This window comes from Phocoena sinus, chromosome 6, assembly GCF_008692025.1.
Source record: "Phocoena sinus isolate mPhoSin1 chromosome 6, mPhoSin1.pri, whole genome shotgun sequence".
NCBI classification, from domain to species: Eukaryota; Metazoa; Chordata; class Mammalia; order Artiodactyla; family Phocoenidae; genus Phocoena; species Phocoena sinus.
In genome coordinates this window covers 91635968-91660008 of record NC_045768.1, presented here as the reverse complement: position 1 = coordinate 91660008, position 24041 = coordinate 91635968, and the positions used below count along the sequence as shown (strand labels likewise).

Genomic DNA, 24041 nt, shown 5'->3' with positions numbered 1-24041 from the left:
ACAATTAAGAAAATGGCAATAGGAACATACATATCAATAATTACCTTAAATGTAAATGGATTAAATGCTCCAGCTGAAAGACATAGACTGGCTGAATGGATACAAAAACAATATACGCTGTCTACAGGTGACCCACGTCAGACCTAGGGACACATACAGACTGAAAGTGAGGGGATGTAAAAAAATATTCCATGCAAATGGAAATCAAAAGAATTGGAGTAGCAATTCTCATATCAGACACAATGTACTTTAAAACAAAGACTATTACAAGAAACAAAGAAGGACACTACACAATGATTAAGGGATCAATCCAAGAAAAAGATATAACAATTGTAAATATTTATGCACCCAAGATAGGAGCACCTCAATACATAAGGCAAATAGTAACACCTATAAAAGGGGAAATCGACAGTAACACAATCATAGTAGGGAACTTTAACACCATACTTTCACAAATGGACAGACCATCCAAAATGAAAATAAATAAGGAAACACAAGCTTTAAATGATACATTAAACAAGATGGACTTAATTGCCATTTACAGGACATTACATCAAAAAACAACAGAGTACACATTCTTCTCAAGTGTTCATGTAACATTCTCTAGGATAGATCGTATCTTGGGTCACAAATCAAGCCTTGGTAAATTTAACAAAACTGAAATTGTGAGAGGCTCGTGTACCACACAAAAAAGAAAAATATTCAACATGCATTTATGACAAAAAAAAACCCCTCCAGACAGTAGGCATTAGAGGGAACCTACCTCAACATAATAAAGGCCACATATGACAAACCCACAATCAACATTGTCCTCAATGGTGAAAAACTAAAACCATTTCCACTAAGATAAGGAACAAGACAAGGTTGCCCACTCTCACCACTATTATTTACATTGTTTTGGAAGTTTTAGCCACAGCAATCAGAGAAGAAAAAGAAACAAAAGGAATCCAAATTGGAAAAGAAGAAGTAAAGCTGCCACTGTTTGCAGATGACATGATACTCTACATAGCGAATCCTAAAGATGCTACCAGAAAACTACTAGAGCTAATCAATGAACTTGGTAAAGTAGCAGGATAGAAAATTAATGCACAGAAATCTCTAGTATTCCTATACACTAATGATGAAAAATCTGAAAGTGAAATTAAGGAAAGACTTGCATTTACCTTTGCAACAAAAAGAATAAAATACCTAGGAATAAACCTACTAAGGAGACAAAAGACTTGTATGCAGAAAACTATAAGACACTGATGAAAGAAATTAAAGATGATACAAATAGATGGAGAGATATACCATGTTCTTGGATTGGGAGAATCAACATTGTGAAAATGACTATACTACCCAAGACAATCTGCAGATTAAATGCAATACCTATCAAACTACCACTGGCATTTTTCATAGAACAAAATAGTTCACAATTTGTATGGAAACACAAAAGACCCCGAATAGCCAAAGCAATCTTGAGAAGGAGCTGGAGGAATCAGCCTCCCTGACTTCCAACTATACTACAATGCTACAGTAATCAAGACAGCATGGTAGTGGCACAAAAACAGAAATATAGATCAATGGAACAGGAATGAAAGCCCAGAGATAAACCCATGCACATATGGCCACCTTATCATTGATAAAGGAGGCAAGGGCTTCCCTGGTGGCGCAGTGGTTGAGAGTCCGCCTGCCGATGCAGGGGACGCGGGTTCGTGCCCCGGTCCGGGAAGATCCCACATGCCACGGAGCGGCTGGACCCGTGAGCCATGGCTGCTGAGCCTGCGCGTCCGGAGCCTGTGCTCCGAAGCGGGAGAGGCCACAACAGTGAGAGGCCCGCGTACCGCAAAAAAAAAAAAAAAAAAAAAAAAAAAAAAAAAAAAAAAGGAGGCAAGAATATACAGTGGAGCAAAGAGAGCCTCTTCAATAAGTGGTGCTGGGAAAACTGGACAGTTACATCTAAAAGAATGAAATTAGAACACTCCCTAACACCATACACAAAATAAAGTAAAAATGGATTGAAGACCTAAATGTAAGGCCAGACATTATAAAATTCTTAGCGGAAAACAGAGACAGAACACTCTATGACATAAATCACAGCAAGATCCTTTTTGACCCACCTCCTAGAGTAATGGAAATAAAAACAAAAATAAACAAATGGGACCTAATGAAACTTAAAAGCTTTGCACAGAAAAGGAAACAATAAAGAAGTCAAAAAGACAACCCTCAGCATGGGAGAAAATATTTGCAAACGAAGCTACTGACAAAGGATTAATCTCCAAAACATACAAGCAGCTCATGCAGCTCAATATCAAAAAAACAAACAACCCAATCGAAAAATGGGCAGAATACCTAAATAGACATTTCTCCAAAGAAGATATATAGATTGCCAACAAACACATGAAAGAATGCTCAACATCATTAATCATTAGAGAAATGCAAATCAAAACTACAATGAGATATCATCTCACACCAGTCAGAATGGCCATCATCAAAAATGCTGGAGAGGGTTTGGAGAAAATGGAACCCTCTTGCACTGTTGGTGGGAATGTACATTGATATAGCCACTGTGCAGGACAGTATGGAGGTTCCTTGAAAACCTAAAAATAGAGCTATCATACGACCCGGCAATCCCACTACTGGGCATATACCCTGAGAAAACCATAATTCAAAAAGAGTCATGTACCACAATGTTCATTGTAGCTCTATTTACAATAGCCAGGACATGGTAGCAACCTAAGTGTCCATCGGCAGATGAATGGATCAAGATGTGGCACATCTTGATACAATGGAATATTACTCAGCCATAAAAAGAAACGAAATTGAGTTATTTGTAGTGATGTGGATGGACCTAGAATTTGTTATACAGAGTGAAGTAAGTCAGAAAGAGAAAAACAAATACCGTACGCTAACACATTTATATGGAATCTAAAAAAAAAGGTCATGAATCTAGGGGCAGGATGGAAACAAAGACACAGACCTACTAGAGAATGGACTTGAGGACATGGGGAGGGGAAAGTTAAGCTGAGACAAAGTGAGAGAGTGGCATGGACATAGATACACTACCATATGTAAAACCGATAGCTAGTGGGAAGCAGCCGCATAGCACAGGGAGTTCAGCTGGGTGCTTTGCGACCACCTAGAGGGGTGGGATGGTGGGGCAAGGGAGACGCAAGAGGGAAGAGATATGGGGATATATGTATATGCATAGCTGATTCACTTTGTTATAAGGCAGAAACTAACACACCCTTGTACAGCAATTATACTCCAATATAGATGAAAAAAACACCCCAAGAAACAAAGGTTTGGCCCGTGACTATCTTCTGGGAGATAACCTCTAAGCCCTTGGAATTTCCCTATAAGCCTGATAATAATGGCTTTGTTTACCTGGGGCCTTGGAGTATGCTAGGAAGCTTATGCTAACAATGTGATTTATGATGGGGTCTTTGGGCCACTTGGTATCAATATCATCCCTGGAGGGGCTGGGGACTGAGTACCTAAGGTCAGTCACTTGGTGCTCCATGCTATGTGACTGACCCCCAATAAACACCTTGGATACCAAGGCTTAGGTAAGCTTCCTGGGCTTCATGCATATTGTCACACATCATTGCTGGGGTAATTAAACGATATCCATAGCCTCCACTCAGAGAAGACAACTGGAAACTTGTTGCATGGTCTCTCCTGGACTCTGCCCTATGTGCCCTTTAACTTTTCTGATTTCAATCTGCATCCTTTCACTGTAATAAACCATACCATGAGTTTAACAGCTTTTCCTTTTCTTAATTAAAATGTTTATTAAATTATTTTTTATTAATTATTGCTCCAGCTTTATTGAGGTATAATGAATAAAAATTGAAAAAATTTATGGTGTTCAGTTGATGTTTTGATATTCATATAGACTATGAAATAGTCACTCCAACCAAGCTATTAACATATCTATCGCTTCACAGTTGCCATTTTCTTTCGTTTTTCTTTTTGTAATGAGAACACTTAGGATCAACCCTCTTAGCAAATTTCAAGAACACAATACAGTACTGATAATGACAGTCACACTGCTGTACATTAGGTCTTCAGAACTTATTTTGCATAACTGAAATTATATACTCATTGACAAACATCTCCCATTTCTCTCTTCCTCAAACCCCTGGAAACCACCATTCTACTCCACTGCTTCTAGGAGTTTGGCTATTTTAGATTCCACATGTAAGTGACATCATGCAATACTTGTCTTTCTGTATTTGGCTTATTTCATTTAGCATAATGTCCTCCAGGCTCATCCATGTTGTCACAAATGGCCATATTTACATCGTTTAAAATGATGAATTATATAATATTGCAATATACATATATATATATATCACATTTTCTTTAAACAATCATCTGAAGATAAATATTTATGTTGTTTCCATATCTTGCCAACTGTGAATAATGCTGCAATAAACATGGGAGTGCAGATATCTCTTTGAGATTCTGATTTTATTTCTTCTGGATATATACCCAGAAGTGGGATTGCTGGATCATATGGTAATTTTGTTTTTTTACTTTTGGGGAGAAGCTCTATACTGTTTTCCACATTGTCTGTACCAATTACATTCCCACCAGCAGTGTACACATGTTCACTTTTATCAAAATTCTTGCAACACTTGTTATTTTTTGTCTTTTTTATAACAGCCATTCTAACAGATTTGAGGTGGTATCTCACTGTGGTTTTGATTTGCACTTCCTTGATGATTAGTGAAGTTGAGCATCTTTTCATATACCTGTTGGTCATTTGCACGTCTTCTTTTGAGAAATGTCTATTTAGGTCTTTTGCCCATGTGGTTTCTTTTTGTTTGTTTTTTGCGGTACGTGGGCCTCTCACTGTTGTGGCCTCTCCCTTTGCGGAGCACAGGTTCTGGACGCGCAGGCTCAGCGGCCATGGCTCACGGACCCAGCCGCTCCGCGGGACGTGGGATCTTCCCAGACCTGGGCACGAACCCGTGTCCCCTGCATCGGCAGGCGGACTCTCAACTACTGTGCCACCAGAGAAGCCCTTGCCCATGTTTTAATCAGGCTATTTATTTATCTATTTGCTATTAAGTTGCATGAGTTCCATATATATTTTAGATATTAACCCCTTATTGGATATATAATTTGAAAATATTTTCTCCCATTCAGTAGGTTGCTTTTTCATTTTGTTGATTATTTCCTTTGCTGTACAAAAGCTTTATATGCAATCTCACTTGTCTAATTTTGCTTTGTAGCCTGTGCTTTTGGTGTCATATCAAAAAAATATTTGTCCAGTCAGATTTTTTCCCTGTTTTCTTTCAGTAGTTTTAGAGTTTCAGGTCTTATGTTTGAGAATTTCATCCACTTTGAGTGATGTACGGTGTTAAGACAAGGGTCCAATTTCATGGATTGCATATGGATATCCAATTTTCCAGATACCATAACACACGTATCCTTCAGTGAGTGCCATTATTTTCCTAGAGCCTAGGATGTTGAATTAAATTATGTGGAATCCCAGGTCTTTGACATTGATTAGTGCAGAATTAATTAGAAGGTAAGAATAAGGGTCTATTTAATTCCTATGGTATAACTATCAACACAATGCAATAAATAATTCATCTCCTAAAATTTACTTTTATGACTCTGCAAATCAAGGGACCAGACCTCACAGTGCCATCATCAAATATTACTTCCAGTGTTACATTTCTGGCAATGCATTTTAATTGGGATTTTCACAAACTGGTATGTATTTAGAATATAATCAAGAAAGATGACAAGTTCATCTTGGCATTTCACACAAATGGAATTAGACATGTTTGTACAGATATAGAAGGCAGAACCAGAATCAAAGTATGGATGAAATAGTTTTTGGCTTAATAAAAAGGACATAATTCCAAAATATGACAGCTATCCATAAATGGATTGGGCCTATTTAACATATCCTCTTTTCTGGCTATATTTAAGAATAGGATAGGGGACAACTGGTCTGAGGTATCGTTGGGGGAATTTCCTACTCACAATTCAAGGCTGGTGGCTTCTGAAATCCTGTCAGTTTCCTAGTGCCGACTAAAAAGCCTTCAGTCAAGGATAAGTAGCAGTAAAGTCCCTGATAGAAGGGTCAGTCTAGGTAGATGAACTGAGCTCAATACAAGAATTTCTATGTTCTTTCAGGATAAACTGATTTTGGACATCAATATGCTTTGGGAAGCAATGTCTGATCAGTGAGTGTAAATGAAGCTATAACTCAGTACACCAAGTGCTATGGACTCAAGCCCTGGAAGGGACCTAAGCCAATGGATACACAATAGCAAATCAAACAAAAATCTTTAGGATTGTACAAGACCCATTTAAAACAACAACAATAATACAAGATGCAAATCAATAGTGAAATGACTGGACTTACTCCATTCTTCAGTTAAGTCCACCTGGGTCTCTTTAATAAGGAGGAAGACATAAGTTCTTCAGAGTTTCAGTGTTTGTGTTCTTTCAAATAGGCATCGAATTCTCAAACACCTAATAAAAAATATTCTGACTATATTTGTTCCCCAAATTCGTGGAGCAGGTCCTATCTATCCCATTAACTCTTTAACTAGCCAAGCCACTTTACTTTTGGAGCTTAGGTTGGCATCTGCAAAGTAGGAAGTAATATCTCACAAGGTCCTTTCCAGCCAGTAATCATAACATTTATAGAGCCACAGTTAGTGTTAGCTGATTTCTGTACATCAGCACTTTACCCAAACATGATCTGAGATTTTGAGTAATCAGTTAATATACACCGTGTTGGTACCATCAAGTAGCTCTGGATTGGAACAGGAACCTGTATGTTTCCTAAGACTGTCCTTCCTATGAATCCCACAGCCCAGGTAAGCTCTCTGTCAGCTTCTTTATAGACTTTGAAGAGGAACAGAATATCGTAGTTATAGCATACGGCACTTCCCCAGTTCGGGATTCCAGATCCCGGGGCTCTGTATCCGTGTCTGAAAGTGCCCATCCATATACTTGTTGGGGGAACCAAACCAAGACCAGAAGTGCAGTCACTAACAAAACCCCCTGCACCTGACACCCTCAGCTCCCCAGATCCGGTTCTGTCCCAGAAAAAGAAACTACTCTTGGGGGCCTTGGGAGATGACGCATTTCCGGCGTGCTGCGGAGTCCTGACGCCAAGGTGGCCCCGGAAACGTGGAGGCGGGGCCTGGGGTGGGCGGGCGCTGTTGAGGCTTTGGGCACAGGCGACGAACTTGTGGCGGGAGCTGAGATCCGGGGCGGGGCTTCCTGCCCCTCGCTGGCTTGTGGGGAAGCGGAGCGGGGTTACCTCGGCCGCTGGAGACGCTGTTGGCGGCTTTCTGAGTTGAGTTCTGTTCGTGGCTGTGGCTTGTGCCCGCTTTTAGCTGCTCTTCTCGCCTCGTTTCTCTTGCTGCTCCGGCCTCGGCAGCGCTCACAGCCCTCGGAGTTGCCACTGGCGCCGCCGCCTGAACCGCAGGCCGCTTTGGGCCGCGGAGCCCATGAGAGCGCGGGCCCAGCCGCCGCATTTGCGGCGTAGCTGTAGTCCCGGAACACCCCCAGCCGGCGCGGGCATGGCAGCGGCATGAACGCGGAATCTCCACTGGAGAGGGAGGTGAAGGCGGCGTCGGAGCCCGAGGCGGGAGCCATGCTGGAGAAGCGCGCGGGCGCGCGGGCCGCGAGCGGCAGTTCGGTGAGCGCGGGCTCGGAGTTCGGACGCTTTACTCAGCCCGAAGCCCCAAGCCAGGGGAGGTTGGGCGGCGTCGCGGCCGGAGTCCGGGGACGCCTGATGCGGGGCTGGGGCCTGGGTCGCCTGGGGATGAGGATACACTGATCCTCCGCGTCGGCTCGAGGGGCTCTGGCTGTCGGAAAGCCTGTCCTTTTCCGTGTCAGCCAGCCGAATTCATTACTGCTAGGCTTTCCTAGCGCTGCTCATCGCTAGACAAAAATGTAGGCGACTTGGTTATTGATTCAAAAGACACCCGACGTGGGACCGTGAATATAAGTAATTTGGTTCTTTCAGAGTTCTCCATACACGTGACAGTGGATACTATTTTCATGGTGCACTTTCTGGTTTGAGCCTACTTAGAAGATGTATGGAGAACCTTTAGAACCGGCATTGGGCCCTGGACCGGGAAGCTGGCGGTGGAGGCTGGGCAGCGCCTTCCTGTTCCTTCATGGTTCTCTAGGCGGTCGCAGAAGCGGTTGGTGAGCAGGCTTTCAGAGGAAGCTGCCTATCCCAGGGCCCAACTGTAGAGCGTATTCAGGCTAATCTCTTTTAACAGTTTCACGTGAGATTCAGATGGCTTCCGAAGCAGTGGTTTAATTGGCCTGGATTCAGCAGAACAGGCTGTCAGTGGCGCTTAAGTGTCTGACGTTGGAATTCTAAGCATAGAGTGTCATTTCTCAAAGATATATTTTTTTCTTTTTTGCTCTGTTTAGGACAGGGAATATAGAAACAGTACAATGAATAGAAACTAATGCCAAGGAGACTTTTCCCAAAGAAAATAGAAATTTTAGGGAAATTAAATTATATGCAGTCGGCTTCAGATTTAATTTGCTTTTAAAGAATGCTAAATGATGTTGAAGGCCCCTTCCTGCCCAAGTGCCTTCTTATTTTTGAGAAAAAAAAATTAGGAGTTCTTCATTTCGAAGATAAGATTTCTGGAAAGTGGGAAAGTGTTTTTGGTAGGAGGAGGGAAATTCTATAGTATTGGTTTTTCTCGTTTTGTTTTTGATTACATAAAATGCAGACTTATCTTCCTGCCGACTAAGGGAAACGAAACTGCCAGTTCCTCCTCCTGTCTTTGAATTGATAGACCATAATTACCAGTGGCCAAGCTAGTAACCTGAGAGGTAGACTCCATCCTTTCCCATCCCTTCATCCAATAAGTTAATAAGTCTAGCTAAGTTTACCAGGTAAAGATTTTAGGTTTTTTATCCTTTCTGCATTCCTGTGGTTCAGTTCCTTAGCATTTTTGACCTAGATTTTGACTATCTCTTGAGACCCTTGCTTACTTCATCATCATGCTGCTCTCCACAGTATTGATTAGTGTAATCTAACGTGTAAATATGATCATTACTGCTGTCCTTAAATATTTTCATTGGCTCTCTTTGGCTTATAGGGTAAAAAAAGTAACCTGGCAGGTTGAAGCATTAAAGCATAGTGATTAGGTGAGCATGCTTGGAATCCCAGTTCCCACTTTTTATTACCTGTATAACTTTGGGCAAGTTATATAACCTCTCCACATTAATGATAGTGTTTACCTCATAGTATTGTGAGGGTTACTACAACCTGGCACCTGGTAAGTCCTCAATAAATATTAGCTTTTAGTGTTATTATTTCTCAATATTTTAAGCATGAATGATTGCTCAGAATGTATGGTGATCCTTGTCTGATAAAAAGCATTCAGTTCTCTCCCATTTACTAATCTATAGAGGAACTAGACCCCAACCTAAAAGTTAAAGTTGCTGATTTTATATGCTTAGAACAGGAATTTTTGAGGAATGTGTACTCAAAGAAACTGAGACAGTTTATTCCCTGATTGCTTTCCCTGTGAGTTGATGCTAATTTAGGCACAGATTCCTGTCCAGTCTTTCCTTACCTCTTAAGGTGTGTCTAGTCAGTATTGATAAATTGCAGTGAATTCTGACAGTGAGTTTTAGTGCTTGCTCTACTTAGATGACTATAGCATGGGTAGGTAGCAGGGTTCAGCCACTGGTGCTTTTTGTAATGTGTGTTGCCTGGGAAAGTAGTGAATGTCTTTAATCATATATGTTCGTGTCATATGCCAGTACCCCCAAATTATACATCTTTCCTGTTTGCAGTTTCTTTCTAGTATTGCTTCCAGGTGCTACATTCTTTGGCCTCCAAGACTTGACTTCATTTTAATGTGTTGGAATTTCCTTATAGCTTGATTCTAGTGTATCCATGGTTTCAGTTTCGATGCTACTAATAAGCACAAGCAAGACTGCCCACATACAGGGAATCAGCTGAAACTTTTTTCTACCTTGTTTGGCAAAGAGATGTATTGACCTGAATAATAGAGGGAATCACATATTTATTCAAAGAGATGATTGCAATCTAGAAAAGGGAGTTTTGTATAGTAAATAAGTTCTTGTTTTATTGTCCTTTCTTTGCTCTATCCCTTCCTAATTGTGCGTGTACATACACCTTGAAATGTTGTGTCAGAATTATTTGCATTATCATTGAATGCATATCCTTTTGGAATCATTTACCTTTGAGCATCTGAAGAGAATTAAGGATTTTCTGCAAAGAAAACACAACTGAGTTTAGCATACTCTGTATTTCAGAATGTTCATTGACTCCAAAAAGCCAGTACTTAGATACCAGTTAAGATCTCTGATGTAGGGCCTCTCAGGATCAATGCCATTCTGGTGACATTTGATGTGTTTTTAGTTGATTTTCCTCAGACCGTTTCAGAGGGGCTCCTGTAAAGACTAATTTTGATTTATAAGGACAAGAGTATTATATACTTTATAGGCAAAATGGAAATAGTACTCAAGAGCAGCTTGTTACCCCCCAAAAAAGGCTAAAATGACTAGATATGTTTTGTTTGTAAAAAGGTGAAAGAGGGGATTTCCCTGGTGGTCCAGTGGTTAAGACTCCATGCTTCCACTGCAGCGGGGCACGGGTTCCATCCCTGGTCAGGGAACTAAGATCCCACATCCCACGGGTGGCACGGCCAAAAAAAAAAAGTGAGAGCGGACCTAGGGACATTTTAGGGGAATTTTTTTTTTTTTTAATTAGCTTTCAATTCTTAACACTGTTAGGAATCAGTATGATCATTTTAGTAATAAAATAGTACTGGACATTAGCACAACCAAACTCTGTTAAGTAAATTATAGCAGATAAAAGAAATGAAAAGTATTTGTGAGCAGTTGATCTATCGCAATTTATAAAAGTAAATGCATTGTGCTTTCATAGCAGAAACATTTATATTTCATATTAAGAATTATGCAGATCTCTAGTCAACTTTCAAGCCTTTATCAGAACACAGACGTTGTTGCTGCTGTTATGTTGTTCTTAGGCCTAGTATAGGTAGGATTTTGTAAAACTTGCTTCTTAGGATATCTGAGCATCCTTTCCCACTGGTTTTCTTACTAGATTAAGTCTTTGAAGACAGGAACTACAGCTGTGTATCTTTTAATCTAAAATAGTCCTTTAATCTAAAATAGTCTAAAATGAATGTGTGTTAGAGAAGTAAATTAGTCTAGTTTAAACCAGTAATTATGCTTATCAATGAAATTAGCTTGTTGCTTTTATATAAGTTTTGGTTGGACTTATAAAACAGATTGGAGAGTTCTGTTTTATTCTCTGAAGAGTTTGTGTAAGATGGTAATACAGTTGTAGAACTTTATGGTTCTTCAGTTTTTTTGGCTAATGTAGTTCTAGAACAATGTAGATTTTCCGTTTGATTTTCTGTTTCTTTCTGTCAATTTTAGTAAGTTGTATTTTCCTAGGAATTTGTCCACTTCATCTAAAATTTCAAATTAATTGGCATAAAGTTGTTCCTAACAGCCTCTTAGGCTCTTTTTAATTACTGTAGGATCTTTAGTCTATTTTTTTTTTATTGCTGACATTGGTAATTTTTACCTTATCTTTAAAAAATATTCTTTAGGGTCTTCTGGATAAATATTCACGAATTTTTCAAGTGGCATTAATTTCATGTTTTATTTCTGTATTATATGAACTATATCCAGGAAAATGTTCAGTAGTAATTGTAAAAGTGCACAGCCTTCTCTGCATAACAGGAATATATACTTTTTCCACTGTCAAGGATGATGTTAGCTATACAGGTGAGATAAACATGCTTTATTACACTATGGAAGCGTCTTTTTATTCCTCATTCTCCTTCTTGCTGGTGTTTTCTCTCTCCTTTCCCCCTTCTTTCTCTTTCCTTCCTTCCCTCTCTCCCTCCTTCTAGTGTAGTGTCTCATAGAACCTTCACAAGTGGTTTATGAAATCTGAGATGTGCCCTGGGGAAAGAGGTTGTGGCGTAGCAAGGGCATTGTTATATGAAAATTGGAAGAGAAATTTGTCCTTAGTATCTGTAATCAATTATAAAAAATAAGAGTTTTTAACCCTGCAAAAAACATCATATTTGTGAAGTTTGGTCAATTTCCTATCTAGATGCCTGACTTTTTTATATGTAGCTTTGTATTTGCTTGTCTTTTAAAAACAGCTTTATTGAAATGTAATTATAAAAACTATATATGTTTACAGTGTACAGATTTGTGTTTTGACACTTCTGAAATCGTTACTGCAATCAACATAGTGAACATATCCATCACCCCTAAAAGTTTCCTTGTGCCCATTTGTACATCTTCTATCCACCTCTACCTTCCCAGGCAAGCATTTATCTACTTTCTGTTACTATATATTAGTTTTAATTTTTTAAAGTTTTATATAAATGGGCTCATACAGAATATATTCTTTTTGGTCTGGCTTTTTTCAACTCAGATAAATTATTTTGAGATTTATTCATGTTGTATAAATCAGTAGTGCATTCTTTTTGTTGCTGAGTAGTGTTCAGTTGTATGGATGTATCAGTTTGTTTATCCATTCATCCCTTGGTGAACATTTGGTTTATCACCAGTTTTTGGCGGTTACAAATAAAGCGGCGATGAGCGTTCATGAACCAGTCTTTGTATGGAGTATACTTTATTTTCTTTTAAGTAAATAAGTGGAATGGCTGGATCATATAGTAGGTGTGTTGTTTAACTTTTTAAGAAACTGCCCAGCTGTTTTGAAAATTTTTAAATTTTAATTTTGCATTGGCACTAGCACTATGAGAGTTCATCTACATCCTCATCAACACTTGGTCAGTCAATTTTAGCCCTTCTAGTAGGTCTGTAGTGGTATCTTACCATGCTTTTATTTTGCATCTCCCTATGGCTAATTATGTTCAACATCTTTCCATAAGCTTACTTGCCATTTGTATATCCTCTTGGTGAAGTGTCTGTTCGCATCTTTTGCCTACTTATTTGTTGTTGTTGGGTCGTTTATTATCTTATAATTGAGTTTTAAGAGTTCTTTATATATTGGGGTTGTAAGTCTTTTATCAGATATATGTTTGCAAATATTTTCTTCTCAGCAGAAGTTTTCATGAAATTTAATTTTATCAATATGCTCTTTAGGGATTGTGTTTTTGGTTTCATATCCAAGAAATCCTAACTCAGTATCAAAATAATTTCCTTTTATATTTTTAGAATTTTTAAAAATTTTACAATTAGGTTTATGACCCATTTTGAATTAGTTTTTTATATGGTGTACAGTATCAGTAGCATTTCTTTTTTTGCATATGGTAACGTGAATTGTTGCCTCTTCTGTTGAAAAGACTTATTCACTGAATTGCCTTTGCACCTTTGTCAAAATTCAGTTATCCATGTATGTGTCAGTCTATTCTGGATTCTTTATTTTGTTTCATTGATCTGTTTATCTTTACATCAGTACCATTCAATCGCTATTACTGGAGATTCATAGTAAGATTTGGAACGAATAGAGTTTGTCCTACAACCTTGTTCTTCTCTTTTAAAACTGTTTTGGCTATTCTGGGTCCTTTGCATTTTAGAATTATAGAATCAGCTTGTCAATTTCTACAAAAAAGCCCGCTGATATTTTCATTGGGCTTTTGTTGATCCAGAAGATCAGTTTAGGAAGAATTGAAAACAGTATAGGCTTCTGATCCATAAATGAGGTATTTCTCCATTTATTTTAGATCTTTAATTTCTTTCAACTGTGCTTTGTAAGTTTCAACAGGTCTTTTGGGTCATTTGTCACATTTTCCCTATATCACACGTTTTAGGTGCTATTGAACATGTAAATGTAATATAAATGTAAATTATTAAGAAATTTTAAATTCACAACTGTTTGTTGCCAATATATAGAAATACAGTTGATTTAAGAAAAAATTTAAATTGTGATATAATATACAAAATTGTAAATTGTAACAAAATTTACAATTTAATTATTTTTATGTGTTTAGTTCAGTAGTGTTAAGTATATTCACATTGTTGTGCAACCAATCTCCAGAACTTTTTCATCTTCTAAAACTGAAACTCTATATCCATTAAAGAGCAACTTCCCATTTACTCCAGCTCCTGGTAACCACCATTCTGCCTTCAGTTTCTGAGTATTGACTACTCTAGATACTTCATATAAGTGGAGTCATATACATAATTTGTCGTTTTCTGACTGGCTTATTTCACTTAGCATAATGTCCTCAAGACATGTTGTCTTCAAGATTGTTGAAGGCATGTATGGCATGTGTCAGGATTTCCATTTTTTTAAAAAAAATAAATTATTTATTTATTTTTGGCTGCGTCAGGTCCTTGTTGCTCCGCGCTTTTGGCTGCGTTGGGTCCTCATTTCTGCTCACGGGCTTTCTTTTTTTTTTTTTTTTTTTCTTTTTGTTTTGTTTGTTTTTGCGGTACGCGGGCCTCTCACTGTTGTGGCCTCACCCACTGCAGAGCACAGGCTCCGGATGCGCAGGCTCAGCGGCCATAGCTCATGAGCCTAACCGCTCTGCGGCATGTGGGGTCTTCCCGGACCGGGGCACGAACCCGTGTCCCCTGCCTCGGCAGGCGGACTCTCAACCACTGCGCCACCAGGGAAGCCCACGGGCTTTCTTTAGTTGAGGCAAGTGGGGGCTACTCTTCTTTGCGGTGCATGGCTTCTCATTACTGTGACTTCTCTTGTTGCAGAGCACGGGCTCTAGGCACGCGGTATTCAGTAGTTGTGGCACACAAGCTCTAGAGTGCAGACTCAGTAGTTGTGGTGCATGGGCTTAGTTGCTCCACGGCATGTGGGATCTTCTTGGACCAGGGCTCGAACCCATGTCCCCTGTGTTGGCAGGTGGATTCTTAACCACTGTGCCACCAGGGAAGGCCTTTTCTTCCTTTAAGGCTGAATAATATTCCATTTTCTGTATGTGCCACATTTTCTGTTTATCTTTTGATGAGCACTTAGGTTGTTTCTATCTTTTGGCTATTGTGAATAATGCCACTGAACATGAATGTACAAATATTGGGTTGACCAAAATGTTAACATATTATGGAAAAACCCGAATGGACTTTTTTGCCAACCCAATATTTCTTTGAGATCCAACTTTCAGTTCTTTTGCATATCTACCCAGAAGTGGAATTGCTAGATCATTGGATAATTCTATTTTTATTTATTTATTTATTTTTGGCAGTACGCAGGCCTCTCACTGTTGTGGCCTCTCCCGTTGCGGAGCACAGGCTCCGGACGCGCAGGCTCAGCGGCCATGGCTCACGGGCCCAGCCGCTCCGCAGCATGCGGGATCCTCCCGAGCTGGGGCATGAACCCGTGTCCCCTGCATCGGCAGGCGGACTCTCAACCACTGCGCCACCAGGGAAGCCCTATTTTTAATTTTTTAAGGAACCATTATACTGTTTCCCATAGTGGCTGCACCATTTTACATTCCCACCAACAGTGCACAAGGGTTCTAGTTTCTCAGGTGGAGAAACTCCTCATCAACACTTGTCATTTTCTTTCTTTCTTTTTTTTTTACAATACAGAATACAATTAACTTTTATTTTTTTAATAAATTTATTTATTTTATTTATTTATTTTTGACTGCATTGGGTCTTTGTTGCTGCCCATGGGCCTTCTCCACTTGTGGCGAGCAGGGGCTACTCTTCATTGCAGTGTGTGGGCCTCTCACTGCGGTGGCCTCTCCTGTTGCGGAGCACGGGCTCTAGGCACGTGGGCTTCAGTAGTTGTGGTGCATGGGCTTAGTTGCTCCACGGCATGTGGGATCTTCCTGGACCAGAGCTCGAACCCATGTCCCCTGCATTGGCAGGAGGATTCTTAACCACTGTGCCACCAGGGAAGCCCAACACTTGTCATTTTCTGTTTTGTTTTTGTTGTGGATAGTAGCCATCCTGATGTGTATGAAGTGATATCTCATTTTGATTTTGCATTTTCCTAATGATTAGCATGTTGAACATCTCATATGCTTGTTTGGCCATTTGTATATTTTCATTAGAGAAATGTATATTCAAGTCCTTTGCCCATTTTGAATTGGATTATTTGGATTAACTCCTTATCAGATACATGTTTTGCAGATATTTTCTCCATAGGTTGCCTTTTCACTCTGTTGATTCTGTCCGTTGATGCACAAGTTTTAAATTTTTATAAAGTCCAGTTTATCTATTTTTACTTTTGTTGCCTGTGTGTTTTGGTGTCATTGCCAAGAAATCATTGTCAAATCTAACGTTGTGAAGCTTTTCCCCTATGTTGTCATCTAAGAGTTTTAGAGTTTTAGGTCTTATGTTTAGGTCTATTTTTTTTCCCCGCTAATCCCAAGCTCCTAATTTATCCCTCCCCATAGGTCTTTGGTTTATTTTAAAAGTTTGTAATTTTGTTGAAGCTCGATATATGTTGTTTCTTTTGTTGCTTGTCATTTTGGAGTCATGTCTAAGAATCCATTACTAAATCTAAGATTTATCTCTGTGTTTTCTTCTAGGAGTTTTATGGCTTTTAGCTTAGTTCATTCATCTGTTTTGAGTTAATTTTTGTGTGTGGTGTGAGGTAGGGTTCCACCTTCATTCTTTACATGTGGAAATTGAGTTGTCTTAGCATCATTTGTTGGAGAGACTGTTCTTTGCTTATTGATTGAATGGGTTTGGCACTGTTGGCAAAAATCAGTTGGACATAGATATATGGATTTCTTTGTGGGCTTTCAGTTTTATTCAGTTGGTATATATGATAGACTCTCTCTTGCTTCTATGTCGACAAGTCGCTGGTGTTTACTGTGTACTGTGATCCTTGAGTTGGGGGTTATGTGGGGGACAAAGGGAGTAGCTTTCAACCTTATCTTTTTCCAGTTGGCAGCAGATGACCTGATTGACAAAAGCCAGATGTCCTAGTTCATCTGAACTCTTCAGGTCATGTTGAGAAAGCAGGTGGGTTGGTGAAGATTGTCCTTTGCCTTGATACACACTATCCAGGCCAGACTTCTTAGTGTGGGTAAGGGATAGGTGGGTAAGTAAAGGTCTGTGCTTTACTTTGCCTGAGACTCCTTACCACTTAACTCAGGTTGCTGCAGTCCAGGCTACCTACCATACGTATGTGCTGATTCTATTTGTGGAGAAATTCGGGCTCTCTAAGAAAGGCATTGTAAGTAATACAAGTGGTTAGTAGCACATACTCTGGAGGTATGTGACTCCCTGGATGTAATACCAGCTTTGCCACTTACTAATCACTTGAATCAGGCAAGTACTTAAGCTCTGTGCATCTGAGTTTTGTCATCTATAAAGTGGGGATAATAATAGTTCCTGTGTCAAAAGATTGTAGTGAGGATAAAATGATAGTAATGTGCTTTGATCAGGGCTTGGCATGGTGTCTATTGCTGCTGCTGTAAAAGGATAATTTTTGCCTGTGTGTATCTCAGAATCCTTTGTAATAGACTGTCCCTGACCTGTGTCCTTGTCCTTCAGGGTGTTTATTTCCATTTAAAATTTTACATTTCATGAAGTGGGAGCCGAGATAGTTTCTTCTATTGCTGCCATTGTTCCCAGCATCTGGCTGACATACGGTAGAGCTCAACAAATATGTGTTGAATGAATTGATCCCTTGGAGTTGAATTTTTTTTTTTTTTTTTGGGCTGCGCCACATAGCTTGTGGGATCTTAATTCCCAGACTAGGGATTGAACCCAGACCACGGCAGTGAAAGCGCCAAGTCCTAACCACAGGACCACCAGGGAACGCCCTGGAGTTGAATATTTTTATTGTTAAAGAATGTTGATAGAAATAGGAATATTTACAAAGACAGTTCTTGGGATCTTAGTTTGCTTTAAGTTCGTTGGTAGTTGATAAATTAAGTTTGAAAACTTGAGTGAGGGAAAAGCAGTTCTTTTACAAATATTTAATGAACGCTTGGTCTATCTTACATGATAGCCATGTCATTTATTCAACTATTTAATGTGAGACTGACAAATTTTTTTTTTTTTTTGCTGTACGTGGGCCTCTCACTGTTGTGGCCTCTCCCGTTGTGGAGCACAGGCTCCAGACGCGCAGGCTTAGCGGCCATGGCTCACGGGTCCAGCCGCTCCGCGGTATGTGGGATCCTCCCGGGCCGGGGCACGAACCTGTGTCCCCTGCATCGGCAGGTGAACTCTCAACCACTGCGCCACCAGGAAAGCCCGAGACTGACAATTTTTTTTAAAGTTTTGCAAAAAAGTCATTTCATCTGGAGAAATAAGCAGTAAAATTGTTTTTCTGACTTGCATTCCAATATTGTTAGGTAGGAGGAAGAAAAGCAAAGCCTTTAGGTATAGTCATTTATTTGCTTTTTAAAACCATTTGTGTTCTCCTCGTGTTTATATTTAAAAGCTTTCTAATAAAAAATTTATTTTTGATGGAGCATTTTACTAACCAGGTATATATGATATAAGCAGAAAGTACCATAAGTATGAATTATTAAAATATTGAGGGCTAATAGTGAAACATACTTTTCCTACATATCTTTTATAGTAAAGCAGAGATGACTGACTGAATCTTGTGGCAATACTTTCCAACTATGGAGTACCAATTTTCAATTAGAATGTATTTTAAAATAATTTTTTTTTCTGTCCAGAAGTATGATGGAGCCAACAGTTTACATAGTTATAGACTTGGTTCCTTAAAATATCAAACTCAAATATTTCATTTTAACGTTGTGCATGACATAATAATGTATTTGATAAAGAGATTTATTATTGTACATAGGAAATCCAGGAATAGTGTGCTTAGCTTAGCAGTTTAATATCACCAAGGACCTGGTGGGCTCATTACATTCATAAGCTTCACTCTTCTCAATATGTTGGCTTTTGGTCTTTAGGATTGATCCCTTGTGGTCTCTTAAGTTCAAGTGCATTTTAACAACCCTACATTTTTAGTCTTGCCACCCCACATTTACTGTTTTTGAGTGTGCTTAGCTTAGCAGTTTAATATCACCAAGGACCTGGTGGGCTCATTACATTCATAAGCTTCACTCTTCTCAATATGTTGGCTTTTGGTCTTTAGGATTGATCCCTTGTGGTCTCTTAAGTTCAAGTGCATTTTAACAACCCTACATTTTTAGTCTTGCCACCCCACATTTACTGTTTTTGACATTCTATTTTACATCTTTTTGTTTTGCGTATCCCTTAACTGCTTATTGCAGATATAGATGATTTTGCTACTTCTTTCTTTACACTTTCCCTACTAGCTTTATACATGGCTGATTTATTACCTTTACTGTATATTTGCCTTTACCAATGAGATTTTTCCTTTTATAATTTTCATGTTTCTAGTTGTGGCCCTTTTCTTTTTTTTTTCCGCTTAGAAAAGTTCCTTTTAACATTTCTTGTAAAGTTGGTTTGATGGTGCTGAACTCTTAGCTTGCTTGTCTGTGAAACCTTTGATCTCTCCATCAAATCTGAATGAAATTCTTTGTTGTAGGTTTACCCCTTTCATCACTTTAAATATCATGTCCCTCCCTTCTGGTCTGCTGAGTTTATGCTGAAAAGTCATCTGATATTCATGGGAATTCCCTTGAATGTAACTTGTTGCTTTTATTCTCTCTTTAGCTTTTATTTTTGCCATTTTAATTACTGTTTATCTTGGTGTCGTTCTCTTTGGGTTGATCCTGTTTGGGATGTCTGTGATTCCTGGACCTGGGGGTCTGTGTTTCCTTTCCCCAGTTAAGGAAATTTTCAGCTATTATGTCTTAAAATATGTTTTCTCTCTCTTCTCCTTCTGGGACCCCTATAATGCAAATGTAGTATGCTTGATGTTGTTCTAAAGGTCTCTTAGGCTGTCCTCCTTTCTTTTTTTTCCTTTTGTCTGTTCTGCTACAGTGATTTCTACTGTCTTCCAGCTTGCTGATCCATTCCCTTGTATCATTCAGTTTGTTGTTGATTCCTTCTAGTGTATTTTTCATTTCACTTATTGTATTCTTTGTCTCTGTTTGGTTCTTCTTTATATTTGCTTGTTATATGTATTATATACGCACAAAAGTTTAACTCTTTGTTAAACACGAGTTTTTAACTGTAATGGAGTCCAACATAACTTTTTCTTGCATGGATGGTGACAATAGTGTTGTGTATACAAACTCATCATGAAACTAAGGGACCTAATTTTGGGGTCTATGATCTGCTTTGAGTTACTTGTTTTTTAGTGTAGCAATATATACATAACATAAAATTTATCATCTTAGACATTTTTAAGTTCATAGTTCAGTGGCATTTAAGTATATTAAAATTGTTGTGCAACCATTACCATTGTCCATCTCCAGAACTTTTCATTATCCCAAACTGAATTCGGTACCCATTAAACTATAACTCCCCAATTCCCTCTCCTCCCAGCCCCTGGCAACCACCATTTACAATCTATCTCTGTGAGTCTGACTACTCTAGGTACCTCATATAAATTGAATTATACAGCAACTGTCCTTTTATGACTGGCTTATTTCACTTAGCATATTGTCTTCAAGGTTTATCTGTGTTGTAACATGTCAGAATGTCCTGTCTTTTGTACTGCTGAAAACTATTCCCTTGCATGCATATACCATATTTTGTTCATACATTCTCCACCAATGGACACTTGGGTGGCTTCTACCTTTTGGCTGTTGTGAATAATGCTGCTGTGAACGTGGGTGTAGATACCTCTTGGAGACCCTGCATTCAATTCTTTTGGGTATATACCCAAAAGCAGAATTGCTGGACCTCTAGGTAATTCTATTTTTAATTTTTTTTTAGGAACCTCATACTGTTTTTCACAGTGGTTGTAGCATATTACATTCCCATTAACGGTGCACCAGGGTTCCAGTTTCTCTAAGTCTTTGTCAACATTTGTTTTTTCTGGTTTTAATTTTTTTTTTAGTCATGGCAATCCTAATGAGCACAGGTAATATCTCATTTTGCTTTTGATTTTCATTTCCCTAATGCTTAGTGATGTTCAGCGTCTTTTCATGTATTTATTTGTTCTTTGCCCAATTTTTTTTTTTGTCCTTGAGTTGTAGGACGTTTAAAAACTATACTCTGTATGTTAATTTCTTATCAGATATGTGATTTGCAAATGTTTTCTTCTATTGTCTTTTCACTCTGTTGGTAATGTCCTTTAATGCACAAAAGCTTTCTATTTTGATCAAGTCCAATTTATCTATTTTTTTATTTTGTTGCTTTTTCTTTTGGTGTTATATCCAAGAAATCATTGCCAAGTCCAGTGTCATGAAGCTTTTCCCCTGTGTTGTCATCTAAGAGTTTTATAGTTTTAGCTCTTATGTTCAGGGCTTTAATCCATTCTGAGCTAATTTTTTGTGCATGATGTAAGGTAGAAAAGGTCTACATGTGAATATCCAACTTCCCCAGCACGTTTGTTGAAGAGACTGTCCTTTCTCCATTAAATGGCCTTAGCACCCTTGTTGCAAATGATTTGACCATTATGCAAGTGTTCATTTCTGGATTCTATTATACTCCTTAGGTCTATATGTCTGTCTTTATGCCAGTACCATACTGTTTTGATTAGCTTTGTACTATGTTTTGAAATCAGGAAGTGTGAGAACTACAGTTTTGTTCTTCTTTTTCAAGATTGTTTTGGCTATTCAGGATTCCTTGAGATTCCATGTAAGATCATGATATCCTCAAACAAATAATTTTACTTCTTCCTTTCCAGTTTGGATGTCTTTTATTTCTTTTTTTCCCTAATTAGTCTGGCTAGAACTTCCACTACTGTGTTGAGTAGAAACTGTGAAAGCGGGCATCTTTTTCTTCTTCCTGGTCTTAGAGGAAAAGTTTTTTCAGCCATTGACTATTTTGACATTAGGTGTGGATTTTTCATATGTGGCCTTTATTATATTGAGATAAGATAATTTCCTTCAATGCTAGTTTTTTGGAACTTTTTTTTTTTAATCATAAAAGGGTGTTAATTTTCTCAAATGCTTTTTCTGCATCAGTTGAGATGGAGCATGTGGGTTTTCTCCCCCCTTCATTTTAATGTGGTGTATTCCATTGGTTGATTTTTATACGTGAACTATTCTTAACATTCCACGAATAAATCTCACTTGGTCATGGTGTATAACCCTTTTCATATACTGCTGCATTTGGTTTGCTGGCGTATTGTTAAGGACTGTTGCATCAACAGCATAAGGAAAATTAGTCTCTAGTTGTCTTTTCTGGTAGGGTCTTTGTCTGGTTTTATACAGGTAATGCTGTTTTCATAGAGAATGTTGATAAAATGTGGTCAGTTGTGAGAAGAGTTTGAGAGGGATTGGTGTTCTTTAAATGTTTGCTTTAAAGTGAAGCCATCAGGTTCAGGGCTTTTCTTTGTCAGGAGGTTTTTGATCACTGATTCAATCTCTTTATTAGTTCTAGATCTGTTCATATGTTCTGCTTCTTTATGATTCAGCCTTAGTAGATTCCTAGGAATTTGTCTCTTTCATCCAGTTAATCCAATTTATTGGCTTACACATGTCCAAGTACTGCCTTATAACCTTTCTTTCATTTCTGATTTTAGCAATTTAAGTCTTCCTCTGTTTTTTTTTGGTTTTCCAAAGATTTGTCAATTTTTTCATATTTTCATAAATATCAACTTGATTTTGTTGATTTTCTGTGTTGCTTTTCTGTATTGCATTTATTTCTGCTTTAATCTACTGTTTCCTTTTTCTTGCTTTGTGTTTAGTTTTCTCTTTTCTAGTTTCTTACAGGGAAAAGTTAGATTGTTGATATCAGATCTTCTGTAATAATCAGGCATTTACAGCTGTAAGTTTCTCTCTAAGCACTGCTTTAGCTGCATTTAACAAGCTTTGATATGCTGTGTTTTCCTTTTCCTTCATCTGAAAGTTTTGTAACTTTCTTTGTGATTTCTTTTTTGACACATGGCTATTTAGGAGTATGTTGAATAATGTTCATATTTATGAATTTTGCAAATTTTCTTATGTTACTGATTCCTAGCTGCATTGTGTTCAAGAACATAGTGTGATTTTTAATTCTTTTTTTTTTTTCCGGTACGCGGGCCTCTCACTGTTGTGGCCTCTTCCATTGCGGAACACAGGCCCCGGACGAGCAGGCTCAGTGGCCATGGCTCACGGGCCCAGCCACTCCGCGGCATGTGGGATCTTCCCGGACCAGGGCACGAGCCTGTGTCCCCTGCATCGGCAGGCGGACTCTCAACCACTGTGCCACCAGGGAAGCCCCACCTCATTGTGGTTTTGATTTGCATTTCTCTAATGATTAATGATGTTGAGCATCCGTTCATGTGTTTGTTGGCAATCTGTATATCTTTGAAGAAATGTCTGTTTAGGTGTTCTGCCCATTTTTGGATTGCATTGTTTTTTAGATATTGAGCTGCATGAACTGCTTGTACATTTTGGAGATTAATCCTTTGTCAGTTGCTTCATTTGCAAATATTTTCTCCCATTCTGAGGGTTGTCTTTTCATCTTGTTTATGGTTTCCTTTGCTGTGCAAAGGCTTTTAAGTTTTCTTAGGTCCCATTTGTTTATTTTTGTTTTTATTTCCATTACTCTAGGAGGTAGGTCAAAAAGGATCTTGCTGTGATTTATGTCATAGAGTGTTCTGCCTTCTTTTCCTCTAAGAGTTTTATAGCATCTGGCCTTATATTTAGGTCTTTGATCTGTTTTGAGTTTATTTTTGTGTATGGTGTTAGGAAGTGTTCAAATTGCATTCTTTTCCATGTAGTTGTCCAGTTTTCCCAGCACGATTTATTGAAGAGACTGTCTTTTGTCCATCGCATATTCTTGCCTACTTTGTCAAAGCTGAGGTGACCATGTGTGCATGGGTTTATCTCTGGGCATTGTATCCTGTTCCATTGATCTATATTTCTCTGTACCAGTACCATACTGTCTTGATTACTGTAGTTCTGTAGCATACTTTGAAGTCAGGGAGGCTGATTCCTCCAGCTCTGTTTTTCTTAAGATTGCATTAGCTCTTTGGGGTCTTTTCTGTTTCCATACAAATTGTGAAATTTTCTGTTCTAGTTCTGTGAAAAATGCCATTTTTAGTTTGATAGGGATTGCATTGAATCTGTAGTTTGCTTTGGGTAGTA

General features: G+C 38.6%; 1 protein-coding gene across 8 annotated transcripts in view; it reads left to right on the top strand.

Annotated features, from left to right (window-relative positions):
* The first annotated feature begins 7225 nt into the window (after positions 1-7225).
* Positions 7226-24041, top strand: part of MFSD14B (major facilitator superfamily domain containing 14B) — an 80799-nt gene continuing 63983 nt past the window's right edge. For 2 of the 8 annotated variants that reach the window (XR_004350421.1, XM_032635439.1), the window contains exon 1: positions 7243-7660. Coding sequence is in view for 5 of the 8 variants with exons in the window: in XM_032635439.1 (XP_032491330.1) it covers positions 7553-7660 (108 nt within the window). In the remaining 3 variants the exon portion in view is untranslated. Of the gene's footprint in view, positions 7661-12214; positions 12340-24041 lie in introns of all 8 variants that reach the window. The other 6 variants (XM_032635435.1, XM_032635434.1, XM_032635436.1 and 3 more) reach the window with 5 other exon arrangements.